Source organism: Euphorbia lathyris, chromosome 9 (assembly GCF_963576675.1).
Source record: "Euphorbia lathyris chromosome 9, ddEupLath1.1, whole genome shotgun sequence".
Classification (NCBI taxonomy): domain Eukaryota; kingdom Viridiplantae; phylum Streptophyta; class Magnoliopsida; order Malpighiales; family Euphorbiaceae; genus Euphorbia; species Euphorbia lathyris.
The window spans coordinates 77,373,833-77,396,206 of NC_088918.1; the positions used below are offsets into that span (position 1 = coordinate 77,373,833).

Consider the following 22,374-nt stretch of genomic DNA (forward strand, 5'->3'; position numbering starts at 1 on the left):
CAAAATGAAAAATGAAACAAAGTTTTTTTTTTTTTTTGTTACAAATGACATAGACACAAAATGAAAATGAAACATATAATTTTCCACTGACACTCAATGATTCAAGGCTCCGGGTCGGCTTGAGGACATGGAAACGAAACACACAAATATTATCATAGATAGGTTACAACTGATAATTGTTGGATTAAACCTTTATTTGACACATGTGGTATTTAAAAATTTGTCATTTGATTCATATGGTATCGTTTGACTCGAAGTATTCATATAAGTCACATTTAACTCATTTTAAATGAAAAAAAAGTAAGGATTTGTTAATTTTTGACATGTGGCGTGTACATGTAAAAACTATTTTAATTTTTTATATAGATTTAATTGGATAAATAATGAATTAATTTTTTTCTTATTTATAAACATATTAAGTTTATATAAAAAAAAATTAAAAAAAATTGTCATGTATACATGTCACGTGTCAAAATTTGTGTTATGTGGTAAGAATTAATTGTAGGAATAAATGGAGTAAACAGGCTCTGGTCCATTTACTAATCCATTTATGGTCCGCCCATAACCTAATCAGTTTAGGGTTAGGGTTAGGGTTTAGATTTAGTCTAGCTATAAATAGATAACAATGGAGGCTAAACCCAAGAGAACAAAATAACACTATAATCAGAGATACTGCAAAAGGCAAATATTAACTCTGCATCCTACACCCTAGTCGTCGCCCCCTCTTTGATCTCGGTGTGCGCTCTTAGTTCGTGGAATAATGAAGATTGTTCCTCTGGTGTAATAACCTCTTACATCGGTGATATGGAGCCAAAGTTGATTACTTCTCTACACGTTCTTTTCTTCTCTTTCAATATTTGAAAAATATTTTTGTAGAGAAAACACATCCTTTATCTTTCAATTCGAAAATCTATTTAGGAGCTTTTCATCTTCGTAAGTGTGGTTATTGAACTGTTCTAAATCATGCGTATCAGAATTGATCCAATTTGATAACGTTAGGGGTAAAATTGTTCTTGACTGCCAATATTAGGAGTAAAATTGCACAATTTTAGACTTTATGAGTAAAATTACTCTTGGCTATAAACATTATGAATATTTTGCACCTTATTCCATTTCTCTTTGTCATTTTCGTTCTTGTTCTAACTATGCAACAAAAAAAAAATGTGATATCAAATTATAACTTGATACATTGAATACAGATGACGTGCTACACCATCTATACAATAAAATTTTCTCCGTTCAAACACTAAGATGTCGTTTAGTACGCTGTAATGAATGTTGTAATGGAATGCCCATTACAATGGATCTTCATTACTATGTTTGGATTAGTCTATTGTTTTGTCGTAATGGACTCACAATTACATCAATCAATTTTTCTTCACAAATTTTAATGGGGATTATATAAATAATAGACATGAATTCTCATTACGACTAGTTCAAATATATATATTTTTATTATTTATATTTATTATCCACAATTTTTATTAAACTGTAAAACATAAAATCAGAAAAACATGAAAAATGCGAAGAACGGGGAAAATGTGAAAATGGAAAACACAAAAAAATGGAAAAATATGAAAAACGAGAAAAAACATGAAAAACAAAAAAATGAGAAAAACGCGACAGATAAGGAAAATGTGAAAATGCGGAAACAGAAAATGGAAAAAGACGTGAAAAACTAAAAATGCAAAAAATGCAAAAAACGTGAAAACGCGAAAACGGAATAAACGAACAAAACTTAACAAGCTTTTAACCATCATATATGGATGATATTTCCACGCATATGAAAATTTGAGAATAATTGAAGTTTCTAACTATATCTGACGAAACAAATATAAATATAAGTATCATAATTTCATTTCACTAATTTTTTTTTAGAAATTTGCCAAGCAAACATTGTAATGGAATCATCATTACAGTTTTAATTATATTACATTACATTGCATTACATCATACCAAACAGTACCTAAGGATTTCATGAAAAACTTATAAATTATATTTTCAAGTAAACCATATTAGCATTCTTAGCAAAGAAGTTTTTGTCCCACCAATGGTATTTATCATATTTTACTAGATGTGTTTATGGATTCGGGTATTTTCCTGGGTCGGGTTTGGATAAGAAAATTGACTTTAGGCTTAGTTCAGCCTAGACCTGCTAGAACCCACCCATTTTTTGATGGGTTTGAAATTTATAAAAATAATATGGGCTAGCCCGACCCGACCCGGTTATTAATTATTACATTTATATATGAAATATTTATTTTTAAGTATGAATTTTGTTTTTTATTATTAAAAATCATATATAGTTTTTAGGTTGGTATTTGATTTTTAAGTCTGAACCCATCTAAATTAACAGCAGGTTAATCTGGGCTTGGGCTGAGGATTTATTTTACCAAAATATCATTGGATCCGGCCAGAAACTGGCTAATCCCAATCTATGAACAAGTCTACATTTTACAATATTCAAAACTATTTAAATATTTTCATGTGGGGATGGAAATTTTATTTATATAACCGGATTACACCACACAGAATCAATATATAATTATAGTATTTGGATATAGCTTAGTAGGTAACAAGTCAATTTTGAATTGACACAAAATCAATACGTAAATTTTTGGATTGGATTAAAATTGATCTAATTTAAAATGATATGAATAATTAAAAATTAAAATTATTATCACATTCTCCCATATTTGTACATTAGAATTTAATTAATAAATGTTAGAAAAATATATTTATTATCTGCAAAGACAACTCAGATAATAAAATTGCATTTAATTTGTAAACTCATTAACGAATTCGACATGGTATTATCAGAACTTTTAGATGATTGGTTAACCTGTTAATCCAAAAACGGCATGAAATATTTGTAAATATTGATATATCCTCTAATATTTTTAAATTTTACCTTTAAAATAGCAATATAATAAAATGACATAACCCAAAACACAATACGAAATCGATACTAATCCGACTAAGCTATCACAATTATAACACATAAGTTTTTTAGTTGAACTAAAATTGACTCATTTAACACCAATCCGAGATTAAAAAAACATAAATGTGACATAATTCGATAATTAACACCACTACTTTCATCTACACTCAACTAAGAATAACAACTTGTTTAAACGATATCTCAACTTCCTCCTTTGATAGGGTTTCCAACATTGCCACCAGTCTTTGCATCTGTATTTCCCAACCTTCTACTGCCCGCTCCCAAACCTTAATTGCCTCCTTCAACTCTGTGATTTCAGACTCCTGTGATCTGATGTCTGTTGTAGTTCATTATACAAATCAAAGATCTGTTCATATTCCTTCTCCCGATTCGCCGCTTTCTCTTCGCTTTTTGCAATGGATTCTTCAAGCTTTTGATTTTCATCTTTCAACTTCTCATTTTCCTCCAGCAATCGTGCATTCATTTCTGCTATGGTTTTCTATTAAAAATGAAGATTGAAAGTTTCAACATATGTTGCACACTAAAACACTGGTACATAATGTTATTTTTAAAACATAAACTTTTAAGGAATGGAGAAATCAAAATGAAAATTAAACGGACAATTTTTTATATGGACACAGACACAAAAGAAGATGAAAATAAAATGAGCAATTTTTCACTGGCGCCCCAAAGGGTCAGGGTCACATGGACACGAAACATACAATTGGCATAGATAGGTTTCAAATAATAATTATAATATTATACCTCTATTTGGCCATATGTGTGGTATTATTTGAATGAAAAATTAAAGGATTTTTTTTTATTTTTAACATAGTGACATGTACAAATAGAAATTGTTTTAATTTTTTCATATATATTTAATATGTGAATAAATAATGAATTATTTTTTTTATTATTTATACACATATTAAGTCTATAGTATATTTGTCACGTGTCAAAATTTGTGTTATGTGACAAAAATTGGTAAATAATTTAAATTTTTACACAAAATGAGTTAAATACCACCTATACGATTAGTTTAGAGACCAAATGATATAATAAGGTCGAATGATAAGATTTTGGATATTATAGGAACTAAATATGCTTTTATTCAATAATTATAATGTTATGTTAATGTTACCCATATTTGTGTTTTTGTTTTAATGGTATTTTGGAAAAGTTATGTTTTAAAAATAAAATTTCTCTTATTCATTTTTGTGTACGTGTCCATATACATTTGTTTGTAATATACATTTGTTTGTCCCTACAATATAGCTAACAACTAATGAAATAAGAATGGAAAAAGTATGTAAAAGAGTAAAGCGATGAAAAACCTCGATGTCTTCTCTAGGATGTTGCAGCATTGTCAAAAGAGAAGGAGGAGGCGAAAACATAGCAAATGGTTGTTTATGTTTAGAACAAAAAGAGAGAAATAAACTCTATATTCCCTATTAAAAAAGAAGATTAGAACCTATTTATACACAAAGCTATACACAATACAAGGTAAGTAATAACTAGCAATAATGGTGATTAATTGGCTGATTGTGGTTGACTATTGACTGTACAATAAATTTATTGTTGTTGACTGTTCTAAGATTGGCGTGTAAGCAAAAGGAAAAGAAATTAGAATTCTAAATTACCTTAACTTCCTAAATAATAAGTCAAAGTAATTAGATTCCTAATTTACCTCAATCTTCCTAATGTTTTGATAAAATATAAAAGAACAATAATTAATTTGTTTGAACAAACGTTAATTAATTTCTTTAACAAACATTAATTTCAGGTTTTTATTCAATTTTTTTAATTACTGTTTTTCTAAACATATTATATGATGTTTACTAGTGGCAACGCCTCTTAGGCATAACGAAAAGCTAGAGAAATCTACCAGTGTGAATTTCAAGACATGACAATAGAAAATATTATTTTACTTAACAATGCTCAAGCTTGCAAAATATTTGAAGGACAATCCTTTTATTATTAGAGAGGATGAAGTAGATATTGTTACCATCTTCAATGTTGTCGAGGCATGGAAATAAATTGAATTCCTTAGCCAGAATTATATTTTAAACGGTTTAACTAATGCACTTTATAATGTTTATAGTGTCAAAAAAGGGCAAAAGAATTGTGAAAATCTTTGGATCATAAGTATAAATCAAAGGATGCAAGTGTTAAGAAATTCTTAATTGGGAAATTCTTGAATTTTATAATGATAGATTCTAAAAAGGTTGTAGGTCAGGTGCAAGAATTACGACTCATTATCCATGAAATACATGTTGAACATATGGTAATTAGTGAATATTTTCAAGTGTCTACAATAATAGAAAAATTGTCACCTGGATGGAAAGATTTCAAAAATTACCCTAAGCATAAACAGAAAAAAAAATGATTGTTGAGGAGCTCATTGTTAGCGTACAAATTTAGAAAGATAACAGATGAACTGGGAAGAAAGTCTCAAACGTGGTCGGTCAAATGTGGCTAGAGTAAATATGGTGGAGGTTAGGATGGACTTCCATGGAGATCAGTTATCTCTACATTGTTAGATAACTGATTTTAATGGGAGTTATGATTTTGTAAAATCAAAGGATACTATCACAGATCCACTAACCAAATGGATAAACTGATATCAAGTTGAAAATGCATAAAAAAGAATGGGACTGGAGCTAACTAAGATTTAAGGTTCTATATGAAGGAAAATCCAACTTTGTTGACTGGAGATCCTAAGATTTAGGTTCAAAGGGACAACCTAATCCATAGAGCTTGTGAGGTCACTATAGGGGTAAAATCCTGATAGAAGAGGAAGACGTGAACCATGAACTGGATTTTGTTATTCTACGATACCAATTTCGTACAACCAAGAGCTTTTTATATATAGCTATTGCACAACTGAAATTATCGAAAAAATCGAAAAGATAGCCACTACTAACAGACCACTAACAAACCACTAAATAGAGAACTACCACTACTTCATAAATAATATAACATTTTCTCAACTTCCGTACATGTCTCAACAATCCCTCCTTTAAACTTATGTTGCAAACATTAGTTTAAGAACTAATTCATTGAGCGAACTCCAAGCATCCCCCTTAGCTGTTTAAAGACAGTCATTTTGATAGGCTTTGTAAATATATATGTTATCTTCTCTTTGCTTTTCTAGTACATAGAATTGATATCTAATAAGGACGTTTTATCCCTATCTTTTAGAGTGAATACGGTTTATTTTTGACCTAATAATGACGTTTAATATTTAAGTTTTTTGCATAATTCAATAAATCAACAAGGTGTAATAAAAATGCGTACTTTTAATTAAATTTAGTATTCCAAGCCCCGTTTCATTGCAAATAAATATAAATAAATAAATCAAGTAATCTCAAGTTTTAATGGTTGTATTTTGCAGACTTGAAGAATGCACGCAAAACATACGAGACAAATGGAAAACCATGCAAAGACTAGTTGTGCACCATATGGAATAGCTCCTTTTTACTGTCACTCGGCGTGTGGAAGTAAGAAGGGGGCAAAGCAACTGAATTAACGGTAGTCAACGAAATCAACCAAGTCTTTGCTCCCTAGTCAACAAACACACCACTCGGCGTGTAGGTCACCACTCGGCGTGTGAGTGATATAATCAACGATCACAAAGGGGCAGAAGCTGGTCCACACGGCGTGTGGAACCTTTTCTCACATCGAGTGGATGAAGTCAGTCTAAACAGTCAATTCTTCCAAGTGTGTGAAAGTTGCCATAAAGAAGAAAATCAAGTCACTCGGCGTGTGACATGTTCCACACGTCGAGTGGCCCATATTTTCAGCATTATGGTGTAAACGTTCAAAAGGCTTTTGTAAATTATGATTATACCCCGAGCTTGATTTGTGTATAAATAGGAGTGCTTAGCACTCAATTAGGTATTCAGTTTTTCATGTAATAAAGTTTCTTACACCTTGAGAGCTTGTTGTAATTTTCTCGTTGTCCCGACGAAGCTACGTTCCATCCGCATTCCCCAAACTCGAGAGTTCCACCTTCAAATCCGAAGCGACAACCTTGAGTCCGGTTAGTTAGTTCTAAGGGCTGATTCTTCTTTCTTTTTTCCTTGTTAACTAGTTTGTACTCTTCCTATGTCTAGATTCGGTTGTATTCCGCATTTACGCTTTTCACAATTATAGTATATGGTTTACAAATTTCAGTTTCACTATACTTGTTAATGTTTATTCCTTGCTTTGATTCTCATAATTGATTATTGTGTAGGTTGATTACGAACTCCGAAATCCATTAGGATTCATATAGGTGTTGCCTTACCGGAATTGACAACCCAAAAATCATAGGAATTGACAAGCCACGGAACTTATGGGCCCTATTTTGCTCAACCTAAGAATTAGAGTCGCCTTAAGAGTGAACCACGACCTAAGAACTTCATGGAGTTGGTCGATTTGCATATAATCATCTTTGCAAGAGTAAATTGTTGCTCATATATACTCTGAAATATTGTTTCTCATGTATTGTAACTTAACGTCATTCGTATCACCCCATAAGGGCATGAAACACATGAAAACTATCTCACCTATAGTTTAGGAGTAGATTATAGTTGTTACCCAACAAACCTAAAGTATTCACCACCTAGATAACGTATAGATTCGAGTAGTTTATACTTGTGGGTACAAATCTCGTGGATTCGATACCTGGACTTAACCAAATTTATTACTTGATAACGACGAGGTACACTTATCCGTCAGTTGTAGAGTTGTAGTAGGGATCACCTCGAGTGCATCGCTACTATTTCTCACGTCAATATCTCCTTCCACACTGCACTCCTTTAGGTAAAGGTACTTTACATCAATGTGTTTGCTTCTACCATGAAGAACAAAACTTTTGGAAAGTTGATTTCTTTAGCTATTATTACAATAGATTATAGTTGCTCCATTTTGCTTGAAGTGTAACTCTTCAAGAATTTATTATTTTTTTTTAATAAAAACAAGAATTTATTATAAAAAAAAGGCCTAAACCATATGCAGCCCCCTGAACTTGTCAATTTTAGTCATTTTGCCCCCTGAACTTACGAGACAACCTATTTTCCTCCTCAACTATTTAAAAGTGGTATTAGCAACCCCCTATTTTCATTATAACGGAAACAAAATGAAATTCCAACATTAGTACAAGTGTTCATGGAAGTATTGGAACTAGCCTGCATATATATAACCTCATTTGCATCTTGTTTTAGTAGTGCATAACCATATATGCAATTTTTACAAGAGAATGTATTGTCTATACTAACCTCATTTGCAGCTTATTTTAGTAGTGCACAACCCTTTTTATTATGACCTTGGTGCTTGCAATGAGAAATGTCATAATTGTTTCCGTTATAATGAAAATAGGGGGTTGCTAATACCACTTTTAAATAGTTGAAAGGGCAAATGGGTCGTCCTGTAAGTGGGGAAAAATGACTAAAAGTGACAAGTTCAGGGGGCTGCGTATGGTTTAGGCAAAAAAAAAAAAAAAAACTCTTCAAGAATCTTCCTCACCGAAATGACCAGTCAACCCTGATAACAACTTGGTCACATCTCATCAATTTTCACTTCTTAAACATGAAATATGGCCTCACTTATTATTAAATTACTTTTATACCCTTAATCAAAATATCTTTTTCCCTAATTTTATCTCGTATTTTCTATTTCCTAAGTTTTATTTCTTTAATTCATTCTCTCTTCTAAGACTTATTGCAACGCATCTCACTCTCTCAATTTGTCTCTTTAATATGTCCTTTTTTAGTCCCTCTAGATCTCGTCATTCATTGTTTGTGATGTTTCTTTTGTGAAATTATGCATCAAACTAAATAACTATTCTTTGTGTCAAGTTTAATAATTTCAACATCAAAAAGCTTGTTAGGCTCTGTTCTTTATGACTGAAAAAAATTGAACTGAACTGAACTAAATTCTACTGAAACTACAATAATAATATAATCCTTTAAAAATAGTAATAATTAAAATAAAAATAATAATGGTTCTAATAATGATGATAACAATAATAATAATGAAAAAAAATAATTATAATTTTAATAAGTAATGATAAATTACTGAACTGATTGATACTGAAATTAAGTAATAAAGAAGAGTGCCTTAGTTTCATAACTAAATTGTTGTATTACGTTTCAACATATTTCTTTCGCAGTAGGTTTTGTTGACCACAACAATATGAAACTGAACTTCTATCTTATTCAATTTAATTGGAACAATCAATTAAATTATGACTTTTTTCACATTAAATTATCATTGTAAAAATCTAATTGGAAACTTACCAAAAGCATACAAAAATAATGAGAAACTTACTATCTCATCCAATTTTAATGGCATATCATTCAATTTTAATGCTAATTTCCTATTTTTCCAGCCAACAGTTCTTTTGCGTGGAGCTAAAGAAATTAGCTGTCAAAATTTACTGATATAGAACTTCTTAGGTGATGTATATGATGTTAGTTAGGTTGAAATTAGTTAAGGTAGTTTTTTTTTTTTTTTTAATAAATTTTTTTAGAAGTTCAAATTTTCCAATCGTATGGAATCATTCAATCTATCTATATATTATATATAATATAAAACAGTAACGATGGAGTTGAGGTGTCATTTCCTCGTTTTTACTGATAAAAAATATAATAAAATATATTATATAATATATTAATTTTAATTATATTATTATATTTATCTATAAAAAAATTATTTTATCCGTACGATATCTAAGAGTTCTACATAATTTAAATTAATCCATAAAATATCTCTAATTCTCTGCATATCTATCTATATATAATATAAAACAGTAACAATGAAGCTGAGGTGTCGCTTTTTCCTTTTTTATTGATAAAAATATAATATAATATATAATATAATAATTTTAATTATATTATTATTATATTTATCTATAAAAAGATTATTTTATTCGTATTATATCTAAGAGTTCTACCGAATTTAAATTAATCCCTAAAATCTCTCTAATTCTCTGCATATCTATATATAATATAAAACAGTAACGATGGAGCTGAGGTGTCACTTCCTCATTTTTTACTGATAAAAAATATAATATAATATATAATATATTAATTTTAATTATATTATTATATTTATCTATAAAAAAATTATTTAAAGTAAATATGAAAATAAAATAATAATATTTAATTTATATAGCACCTTTATATCATTAATTATAATTATTAGATTATATTTTTGTTAATATTTATATGTTAAGATGAATCCGTGCATCGCACGGGCCAAGAACTAGTTTACCCTTAAAATTACCAAAGTAGATCGATTCTATCCATATCTAACATAATTTTTTAACAGATATATTTGACCGTTATTCAACTATCACAAGTCTTTCAAATAAGTTTGTTGATTGAATCAGTCATTTTGGCATGTTATTTATAATTGTTTTAATAACATACTAAACATTTTAGATAATATTTTTTTAATGATCAACTCGTATTAGACAGACTTAAATATTAACATTTTGACATATTATTTATAACTGTCCTAGTAATAATGCGATGTACCTCTGCATATCTTGATAGGTTTGGATAAAAAAATCAGTGCCAGTTTGGGATCTTTAGATCACGAACAGCGTAGGTTTATGTATGGTCGAACAAAGCAATTGATATATAATATAGGCTCCCTTCGAGAGTCTATGAATATTCTAAAAGCAGAGCATACGATGCATATGGAGGTGACGAGGGTGGAGCTTTAAAAAGCAAGAGATGTGCATAGGTATGTGGATAGACATGTTTTAATAGTTTGTTCTATAGGACATCACATCATCTGAACTTGTCCAAGGAAAAGAGGAGCCTCAGAGGAATCTCATCCTGAAGTTATTAGAGAAGTTATTAGAGGAGGATCGATAAAGAAGAATATTAGTCCATCATACCGAAGACATTATCGTTCACCTACACCTCCCAAACAAGTTCCAAAGCCTGAAGGCTCCAGATCCCCGAAGCGGCATTGAGGCGTTCGTCATGATTCTACCAAATCCTTGATTGCCGATATGAAGCAAACCACAAAAGGCCAGATACATCTAAATCTTCAGAGCGTAGAAATCAATGACCGGAGATAGAGGAGGTAACTTCCTTAAAAGAAGATGTATACAATCTCATTAGAAAGGAGCTTCCCCGTGCAATGAATGATGAAGGATTAGAGTCAAGATTGCCAGAAACTACTGATGTGGATACTTCCCTTAGTGCTGAAATTATGAATCAACCTATGCCTCGAGGATTCAAATATCACACTCCTTAAGGATTATAACAGTATGATTGATCTTAATTTTCATGTTAGAAAATTTCTCAGGGCCCTCCAGACAATGACGACTACTGATGCTCTCATGTGCCAGTTGTTTTCAACAACTTTGAAGGATTGAACAACTTATTGCTATGATCAATTATTGTCAGGATCTATCAGATCATTCAAGCAGATGTCAAAGGAGTTCATCGAACACTTTATCACTTCCATTCCCGTAAGTAAGAGATTGCCGAATTTAAATTATCTTGTTTAGGAGCTAGATGAATCTTTGAATGAATGGGTGAATATTGTATACCTTGTGATGTTTGCTAACAAACTATTTATACACGTTTGGAGACATACATGTGACTGAATACCTTTCCACGTGCAAGTGATTGATTAGTTCACGTGTCATTACCTTTCCGCAAGATCCAATGTGTTATTGAGATTAAGAGCATATCTTTGGAATCCAGAATACTTATTAGTCCACATGCTTTATCCTTGATATTAGATGCCCCTCTGACTTTTAGTCTTCTTCGTCTGCATCTGTCGAAGAAGTGTGTTTTCTATCCTTACATTTTTGCTTCAAAAGTTCATACAATGAACTTAAAAGTTCCTTCTCAACCTTCAACTTTGACCCAAACCATTCTAGATGAAACTGTTAATCAATATCCCCGGTTGAGACAAATGATTGGTAGTTTACCTTTAGAGAGCGAAAGAGCCAATCATCCACCCACGAGTACTCTGGGTATTTTTACCCAATATTTGAAATGGGAAACATGTTTTCCCTTGCCTATAGGAGTTGTTACCGTTTTGAATGAATTCAATTTGAGTCATTGTCAAATTTCCCCCAATGCCTGACTTGAACTGCTTTCTTTTGAAAAAAATTGCTCTAACTTAGATGTGAATCTGACTGCCCATTGTTTCGGTTCTTCTAGCGTCCAAACAAGAAATCAGACGAAGACGTGATCTAGTAGTCTGCCAATTCTTTACGCCATCCTTTCTTAAAAAAGAAAGTTCAAAGTGTTAAGAACTTTAAATTGAAGTGGTTTAGGATAAACTTGAATGCTGCAAACGCTGAACATCTATATTCCCGAGGGTTTCCCTTCGATATAAAGTAGAATGAAACCCCCTGTGATTCAGCTTTGAATCACAGGGGATTTCGTTCCACTTTGTAGCGAAGGGAAACCCTCAATAATATAGACAAGAGTTTGTAGCATTCAGTTTTATCTAAAACCACTTCAATTTGAAGTTCTTAACACTTTGAACTTTCTTTTCGAAGAAAGGACGACGTATAGAATTGACAGACCAGTAGATCACGTCTTTGTCTGATTTCTTGTTTGGACACCAGAAGAATCGAAACAGGGCCAGTCAGATCCACATCTAAGTTAGAGCAATTCTTTTTTTCCAAAAGAAAGCAGTTTAAGCCAGACATTGGAGGAAATTTAACAAGGATTCAAATTGATTCATTCAAAACAAACAATCCTTCTAGACAAGGGAAATCATAAGAACTTTAGCAGGAGATTTCTTAGGGGTTTTTACAGGGAAAGAAGTAGAGGGTTTCTTAGAAGAACTTTTTCGGGATTTTGGAGCCATGGAACAAAATCTAAATAAAAGGAATGAGTGAAAAATAAAAGCAAAAAGTAGAAAACTTACAGGAGATTGTGGATAGGAAGTTGAAGCAAAATGTAAGGATATCAATCACACTTCTTCGACAGATATAAACGAAGAAGACTAAAAGTCAGTAATTATTACCTACTCTTTTTTTGTCTTCTAAAAAACTAGGGTAACAATTACAAATTCTAAAACGGCGGTAGACATGTGAGCTGAATGTAATGTAAGCAATAAGGATCAACTTCTTAAAAATCGAACCCACTCCTAAAGAGCTTTCAAAAAAAGTCTAAGTGAATTTAATATCACATGGAATAAAAGGAGTAAGCTTGTACCAATAAAAAACTTTAAGCATAACTCCTAATCCCAATAACATGCCGAATCTTACAGAAAAGTAAAAAAGTATGTGAACCAATCAACCACTTACACATGGAAAGATATTCAGTCTCATGTATGTTTCGAAACGTCTATAAATAGTTCATTAACAAACATCATAACGGACGCAATATTCTCCAAACACATTCCGCTTTCAAATTAACTTACTTCCTTCAAGTGCATCAATGACTTAAACATCATAAAGAAGACGCCGGATTCCGACCCCTCCCTGACTGTTCTCTGATTATCCCAGGTCCATTCAGATCTGATCGTGATCATTGTTTCAATAATAAACGGAAACTTTGGGTGATTTTTTATATCCAATTTTAAATTTGAGTAACCCGGAAAAAATGAATAGTCAAGACATAATTTATCCTTAATTTCAATGTAAGGACACTTTTCCATCTTCATTTGCCTAAAAGTCTTCCATCTCAACCAAACTTTCAAAGCCCCAACCAATTTTCTTTTCAAACTTCCTGTTTATTCTGATTTCCACACACCCCCCCCCCCCCCCCCCCACTTGCCACGTGGCACTTCTACGTGTCTTCCACGTGAAAGGCTGCCACGTGGCACTTCCACGTGAAAGGCGGTCAATGGAACATTCCACATTAGCTTTCCAGTGACAATCTGGATGAAATTCAACCAGCGCGACTTTATTGACACTAGACTCAAAATTTAATGATTTTATTGTCTCGAAATAAAGGATACCGTTTCAGTAACCTTGATGTAACATGTATTAAACTTGAATAACAGTGGATACATTCAACTGCTACTATGTTATGTAAGTTTTAACCTTCATCGACGCAATTTAACCCTAAAAAACGCAACAGATTAAAATTATGTGTACATACCCAAATACATTTTCCACATTGAATCCTCCTTAGTTTCACTTTCCCAACCAACATAAATACACCAAAGGGCCTAAAAGCCGAATCTAAAGAAAACAATTTCTATCACGATAACACGATTTATTAGCACGGTTATCATTTTCTATTCTTCATGTATATCATATGGAACATATTGGTAATATAATGACTTCAACACAATAACCCGAATTACCACCTCCAGCCGAATCCATCAACTTCTCTCAATTTTTTTAGAACAACAACAATAACGATAGCAATAATAATACAACAAGAACATACATAATTACATATAGTATATGCTTGCCTAGTTTTCAAGATTAAATAGTCATAAGAACAGTTTCAGCTAAATACAACATCAAACCATATATTATATCGTAATGAATTTTCAGTTTCATAGCATTCAGCAAGAAGAATTAAGAAATATACCCAAGTTCTCAGACTCCCAGTTCGCCTTCGTTTTAGCATCTCCTGTATCCATTCTGCAATCTGTACAACTCTCCAGCTAAATTATGACCAATCATCAGCTCCCTTTGTTACACCAAGAATAATAGCGATAGTCGCAAGAATCGCCTGTTCATACAGTTTTTATCAGTAATGTTTAAGATGATTTCTTCGTCCTGGTATCCCAGAAGGCATAAAATCATACAAACTGTTGAACAAAAAACACATTACAATTTTGATCTATGTTGCACGGACACGGAAATGGATACGAAATGCAAAAATGCTAATGAAGAAGAGTTTTTGTGCAAAACAGATTTTGATGTGATCAGTGATCTCGATGCAAGAAAGTTGACAATGAATTATATTAGCTTAAGAATATCAAAATCAAACTGAGGCCAAATTTAATGCAACTGAAATGGAAAATTCATCGGGAAGATTGATTTACACATTAACAAAATGCACGATTTGATACGAATGGAGATATCATGAAGTAATTTTCACACTCCTTACTGCTGTGTAACAGAATCTGATCATAAGACATCTCCACAATGTGGAGGGCATGGGTTCAACACCCAACTTTTTGAATTCCATGTTTATAAATAATAATAATAATAATAATAACAATAATAATAATAATAAGATCAAAGGAGAATAGAATGCTCAGCAACGTAGTGAAGTGCCACAGGCGATTAGGGTGCTTGTTCTTGTGTCTCAAAAAGAGAAGAGCAACAACCTTCAACAGAAGGTCATAGTAAGGAGAATAGAGTGCTCACCCCTAATTTCACTTTGTTGAAAAGTGATAACCTGGACGGGGAGGAGTGACCCGATAGGATATTTCCGTCTTAGCTCAAGTCAGCAAAGCAGCCCTGACCAAACAGTTTCGCATCTTCTCTTTCGAATAACTTCCACGCTATTTTTCTCTCTACATCTACCCTTTCCATATTTTTTCCATCTCATTCTACTCAACTAAACGACAACACTGGATCATTTTTCAGAGAAAACCAAAGTATGTTCTCATTAATCTTCATCTGCTTCTTCTCCTATTTCTCCTTTTACAGGTTTCTGATTTTTTTTTTTCTGTTCGCAATTGAGTCCCTGTTTGATTAATTTAGTTTTTCAGATTAGCGTAATTTTTTTGCAATTGATAATTATTAGTTTTTCAAAGCTGTAGCTGGTATGGGTTGTTAATCTATAACTTTAAATGCTTTGATAATCGTTTTGAAAATATTCCCTTTCCTTCTAACTTTTAAATCTAGTAAGCCTTACTGCATAGGTGTGCCTTATTCTAAGCACAAGGCACTACTAAGATGGGCCTCCATATTCAAAGGCTAATACTTCTCCCGGAATGTGATTTCCAGTCCAGAAAATGGTCAATCTTCATTGAACGGACCTCGTTGACTCACAAGTCACAACTTCTTGATCTACTAGAATACGATAACAATGAACCACAAATTGGTAAAAGCAGGCTTGCTTGACATGAACGAATTGAACACCTAATAGTTAAAGATGAAGTTCGCCTTTGTTTGCTTAATTTCTTTGGCTATTTGTGTTTTTTAGCAGATCAGCTTTATGCTTTCTGCCTTAATTTCTTAAGCTCTATCAAACCTTGGCCTATCTTGAATCAACATAGAATCTATCATCTGGTATCCCTACAACAAAGTAGAAGGCTGAATATCTTTTTGTATTGGGCAAGTAGAACTAACGACAAAAGAATAGATTTAATAACATGTTCACCTATAAAAAAAAAAGCATGCTAAAATGCAAGCCTTTGAAGTACAATTATTTATATAAAACCTATTCCAACTATGTTTTAGCAACATGATTTCTAGATCTAGTCACATAATTGAATTTTGGCTAAAATAAAATGTTGTCCTTAACCTTTTTCCTTATATAGTTGAAATAGAAAAATAAAAGGTTTAGTAGAAAATAATGACGACAACAAAACAAATGTTGGAAAATGAAATATAAATTTATCAACTTGAAGGTGAAGTCGGAATCAACTGCAAAAACAATACAGCAAAATCTGCTAACTCACAATATATTTTCACTTTTTGGTGAAATCTTAATATATTAGTAAGCATTTTGCCCTCAATAATAAAATTATTTTCATTTAAGTGGAGTGAAATGAAATGAACATACAATCTAAAAATTGGCATCCTCTCAGTCTAATCAGTACCCAACTGAAGGGAAAATTCTACCCTACATTAGGTGTTTGTACACCACTACTCACATTAGGAAGATGCAATTGCTTGTTGTGGCACAAATACACCGGATACAGGCAAGAACTTTAACAATTGAAAGGAAAAATCAAAGAAACTGAAATTTCTTGGGTTCCATGCCACTCACATACTAACAGCGAGCCCTATGAGCAGAAGCTAAGAATAACATGAATTAAAGTAGCAAACTGAAGGGGAAACCTGATTTTAAGACTGGCATTTGTTTCCATCCAAATGCTCCACAATGTCTCAAAAAGCAAGTAATTGGAACACTTTTAGCATCTTTAATATGAACATTTTTTTCATTTTAAAACAACAAGTCTCCAAAATATCTTAATTAACTCTCCTTAAGCAACCTAATATGGTGTTTCAATTAAGTGCCAGCAGTTCAGAATGCAAAAACAAGTGAGAATCTACACAACTTCACAAAACATGCCAAAAAGAAAAAGTTAATAGGTAAGGCCTTCCAGTCAGCCTCTACACAAAAGTCATTTTTAATCACCTTATGAAGTACTAAAGACCAAAAGAAAGCCCTCATCTTGAGCGGCAAGTAGTTTTCCAAATTTTCAGTAGCATATGAAGAACGCCAAAGAGGAAAGGAGGATGTACCAAGATATTAACCCAACTTATTAATTTTGCACATCACCATTCTTTACTGACATTTTTTCACTGTTTCTAATACTAGACCTTAAAATCCATGTAAAAGCTATCAAGACTTAGAAACAAATATTTATTCATCAAAATGACCAATTAAAAGGTCCTCACATATAGTGGAAACTACTCATAGTGCATGATTTGCAGTTTTCTCGGATCTGATAAGATGCACATCAAGTTATACTCTCCGCACTCTGTTTTCAGCAAAACATTTAAGAAACTTGGAAACAAATAACACCAATCTTTTCTTCTATACAATTACAAATAAGATAATTCTCCCAAAGAGCAAAGTATATCACAACATTTTTTGAAAAATCAACAGGAAAATGAAGGAAATATCAACTCACAGCAATTGTGCAAGCAACGTGTCCCGGTTTCTCTCGGGGATCTATCCTCGCACAAAGCATAAGAAATAGCCCAATATACCACGGGATCGCACCAAGAAAGAAACCAATTATAAACCTTCAAAAAGAAAGAATGCAACTCATTAGAAAATAAAAATAAAAATAATAAGCAAATAAATACTGCCTCCAATACATGAAAAAAAAAGAACTTCTTTCCAACGTGCCATGAAATATGCATAACTCCTTTTTTAACTACAAATAACCGCCACTTTCCTATTGTACCCCTGTTTATCATGGTTTAAGATTACTACATACAAATTTATTAAATGCTTTATTCATTAATTGAGGGTATATAAGGAAAATATCAATAATATTTAATGCTTTCTTGTTCAGCGCGTAGACACATTTTTGCAATATTCATGAGACAAAGGGAGTAGTAGAAATTAATAACCAAAAACATAATGAAAGGTCTGAAAAAATAAGAATGATAATTATGAAATGATTTCCTTAAACAGCTTGCTTCATATAAAGAACATTAAAAGAGCAAAATGCAACTCTAAGTCATCAGAAGTACCAAATGTTGTAGTGTGTAGCAAAAGCCGAAAAGTTATCAGATAGTATAAACCATGTTCAAGTCATTAGCATGAAACTAATTGGCTCACATAGCTCCAAAACATATTTATATAAGGGAATTTCATTTCAGAATGCAAGTTTAAGAATTTAATATTTTGAGATATTTAGTCATTAGATATCTGAATCTAGGGAGAGAGAACAGAATATAGAGCACAAATGAAAATAAAGACACGGACGAGAGAAAGCTGCTCATCTCTTCAGAGATTTATTATTGGTTTCTATAATTCTATCAGAAGAACAAAGCTGAGTTTTTTCCACCAAATGGTTACACCAAGGCTATGCTTTACCACATGATGTATATAAAGGCAGACTCTCAAGCATACAATAGTATCAAGAAACTCAACTATGAGTCCAACAGCAAAAATAGACTATAGGCACAAACATTATACTTGCTGCATTAATTGGAAACAATATATTTTCTGAGACATCAAAACAGAATGCACACAACAATGGTTAGCACTGCTGTGATCATTCCATCTAAAAACAAAGTAACCCTCCTCTTGAAACTATTATCCTAAGATTACTACTGACATTCTCATTTCAAATGTTCAAACAGATTGCTAGGCAACTATGTGAAACACTGCCACTCGCATTATAATTTAAACTTTTTATATAGTAACTTGGAGCGAACAATGATGCTTCTTAAAATGGGATAAGGGTCAATTTTGCCCCTAAGATTATTAGGGAAGCTCAGTTGTGTTTTCATCCTAGAAAACAGCTCAATTTCGCTCCCATGGTATAAATACTAGCGCCATTTTATCTTCTTTTCACAGAATTCCGTTGTTAATTTTGTGTCAGCATTTGCTTTTTCTAAGCTAAAAGTAATCTTTACCAATAACCATAGGGCTAATTTAACCCTAGTTCCCTTTATAAAATAAATGATGCATCCATATAGTTTGAACTGATGGTAACTTACAAGAACCAGCCTAAACCAATACCACAGCAAGGAAGGGGGCGTTCTCTCACAGGTCTTCCTTCAGCAACAGCATAACCTAAGAAAAAAACATCTTAATTCAGTAAAACGAATAAAAATTGCTACCTACTCGTCTCAATGTCTACTCAAGATGACAAAGAGTAGCGGTTTCAAAGACTAAGCCACCAAATACAAATTAAATAGGCAGGAAAACAGCTCTAAACTCGCTTATCTCCAGCAGATTGAACAATCCTAATCAAATAATTTAGCCAGATGATCGGAACAAAACTAGATTAAAACAACGGTGACAAAATCAGAGATCAAATAGAACTCATACTAGGTATAGGAGTAGTCACCTTGGACGGTTTGATAGCCGGGAGTATAATACTGATGCTGCTGATGGGCGGAGGGTTCAGTAGCTCCGGGAGGAGCAACAGGTTGAGGGAAACCGATAACCGGCGGCTGTGGAGGCGGATAATTGGCAACGCCTTGAAAAGTACCGTATTGAGGTTGAGGATGTTGATGATGGAGGTGGTGATCGACAACAGCTGATCTGCTTGTTCCTTTTTCAGATTCTTCACTCATTTTTATGGCTGATCGGAGAAAAGTAGATTCAGAGATTTAAAGGCTTTGTTTGTTTTGTGTGGATTTATACAACAGTCTGCCATTGACTTCTTTATTATTTTGACGGTGACCTTTATCTGCTTATTGTACTACATTTTTAGAGATATTATTCCTTTAACTAGTTTTACTTTTTATCATATAAAGTAGTTTAATTTTTTTATTATTTTTTTGGGCTTAATACATTAATTTTTACATGTTTAAAAAGTTTTGATTGATCTTCTAATCTTTAAAAGTGTATTGATAGACTTTTCAAAAAATAAAAAAAAAAAAAAAAAAAAAGTGTCTTGATAGTACATCAATTTGTATAAAATATTAAGTTAACACCTTAAACTTAAGTAAAATGTAATCGATTAATCACTCGATCACAAATAAATAAGTTAAATGCGGAAAATGTATTGCACGTAGAACTGTAATTGAGCTGAGTCGAGGAGCTTTGGTCTGCTCAACCTCGACTCGCTATAAAATTAACGAGTTTTAGCCTGGGCCGAGTTTTGGCTTGCTCAAACTCGGCCCAGCTCATTAGAAAATAAACAAGATCGAGTCGAGCTTCGGGCTTGTTTCGAACCCAAAATCCTCTTTAAACTTGCTCCATTAAGAAAATTATCTAACCATGAATTGTTTATGAGTAAATCATTAATTACATTTATGAGGTTTGCTCGCAAATAACTCTTTAATTGCGTAATAAACAAGCTCACAAGCAACGTTTGTTAATAAATAAACAAGATGCAGACAAATAGTTCATCTATTACTCATTTATTATGTTTGTGAACGAACTCATCTAATAGAAAACGAAATAATATTAAGTTTAGATATTTGTGAACTAACACAAAACTATATAGTTTTCTACAAAACTAAAATTTATTCATAAATGTTCTAATCGAGCCTACTCATGAGCTTTCTAGACGAGCTTTGGCCTACTCAAGCTCGGTCCATTTACGAACCGAGCAAGTAAATCGTGCTCACGAGCGGCTCGTTTACAAATTGAGTCGAGTCAAACCGAGCTTTTATCAAGCCGACCACCGAGCCTCTCATGAGCGGTTCAGCTCATTTACAACCCTAATTGCACGTCTTAAAAGAACGACTAAGGTTAGGGTAATGTGATTCTAATATTAGAGAAGACATGTTTTATAGTTGAGCAAGTAAAAACTTCTTTTTTAATCTATTATGTGAAACACATATTCTGCATGTGGTTTACTCTTTTGCAACATATTGATTAATTAATTACATTTTACGTAAGTTCATATGGGCATTATGGGTTTTTGGTAATGCTGCCACCGTTGTCCAAGTCGTCTTTTAGGGTATTGCATACCATTTTGTACATGTATTTATATGTATATTTTTTTGTGCTTACTAAATATTAGACACTTGGGTTGCCAAACTTGAAAGTTATTGAAGTTGTGTTATACAAAATTTTGGATTGAGATGTTGAATTATGGTATTAATTTATGAGTTTGGGCATATTTTCTATGTTTTAAACTCATTTTAGTAAAAAAAAAACAAAAGAAAAAGATTCGTAACTAGAATTGTAAGTAATTTTTGGATCTATTCTAAATGTAAAAGTAAGTTTTAAAACGTTTCTTAAGTTTCAAACAAAATTAGAATTTATTCTAAATTTAATTGTGAGATGTTACTTCTGACTCGTACACATCTGTGGTAATGTCTCACTGTCATATCCGATTCTATTTTGGGTGGGGTCTGACAAAAGCTCCATAATACAATGAGATAAAATGTTATACATATGATGAATAAAGAAGATTTCATGAATTCTAAGCCATAATGCAAATGAGAGAAAATAAATAAATAAAACCTAAAATTCAATTTTGACTAGCAAAACAAGTACTGAGAAAAACAAATAAACAAGGATAACATTTGACTTGACTTTTTTCTCGTTAATAATAACCTCGCGCGGTCACCAATCTTAACAGAAGAAACTTGAAACAAAGCCTTCCATTATCAGAGAAATGCAAGAGAAAAAAAACTGTATTTGGAGTTTCATCAATATTAGGGCTGAGTGTGTATCCTTTAGAAACTGTATTTGATCGGATATTCGAGAAAAAAATTCCAAAATTAGTCTGAATTATTGACTTTTTTTTCTTCCACAAATTAGATTGAATTTGGTAAAAAAAATGTCAATAGTTGAGTCCAATTCGAAATGTTTTTCATCGGGCATTAAGTCCAATCTAGTGTATCTGAGATCCGTGTCCAGACCTAGTCATTATATATAATAATTTATAATGTAGAATTTGAATTTGGAAATGATTAATAACAATATTTTTTAATTGTGCCACCTTGTTATCTTCTTTTAAAAGCCTATAAAAGCCTATAAAAGGAGAAGATTGGGCTTGTGAGGATTTTTCTGCAACCTTCAAGCTTCTTACAAGTTTTTCTTCCGAACCCAATAAGTTTTATTTATATTTTCTCTTTCCTTTTATTTTCTTTTGTTATATGAAAGGATTGTACCGAAAAAACTCCAAGAAATCTCTTGCCATTGAAAACTTTGAAGATTCTACCCCTTTGT

The 22,374-nt window shown here is 32.1% G+C and overlaps 1 protein-coding gene and 1 long non-coding RNA gene across 2 annotated transcripts; both read right to left on the minus strand.

The window, feature by feature from the left end:
* Positions 1-2,962: 2,962 nt before the first annotated feature.
* On the minus strand, positions 2,963-4,418 carry LOC136207072 (uncharacterized). The gene is made up of 2 exons (XR_010676559.1): positions 4,276-4,418; positions 2,963-3,440 (listed from the first exon to the last, which is right to left on the minus strand). It is a non-coding gene; the product is annotated as an uncharacterized lncRNA (long non-coding RNA).
* A 9,793-nt stretch (positions 4,419-14,211) lies between these two features.
* On the minus strand, positions 14,212-19,891 carry LOC136206826 (large ribosomal subunit protein eL20z). The gene is made up of 4 exons (XM_065998009.1): positions 19,589-19,891; positions 19,236-19,311; positions 17,690-17,804; positions 14,212-14,601 (listed from the first exon to the last, which is right to left on the minus strand). The coding sequence occupies exons 1-4, from the start codon at positions 19,815-19,817 to the stop codon at positions 14,539-14,541; spliced, it is 483 nt and encodes a 160-aa protein (XP_065854081.1). The 5' UTR covers positions 19,818-19,891; the 3' UTR covers positions 14,212-14,538.
* Between the last annotated feature and the right edge of the window lie 2,483 nt (positions 19,892-22,374).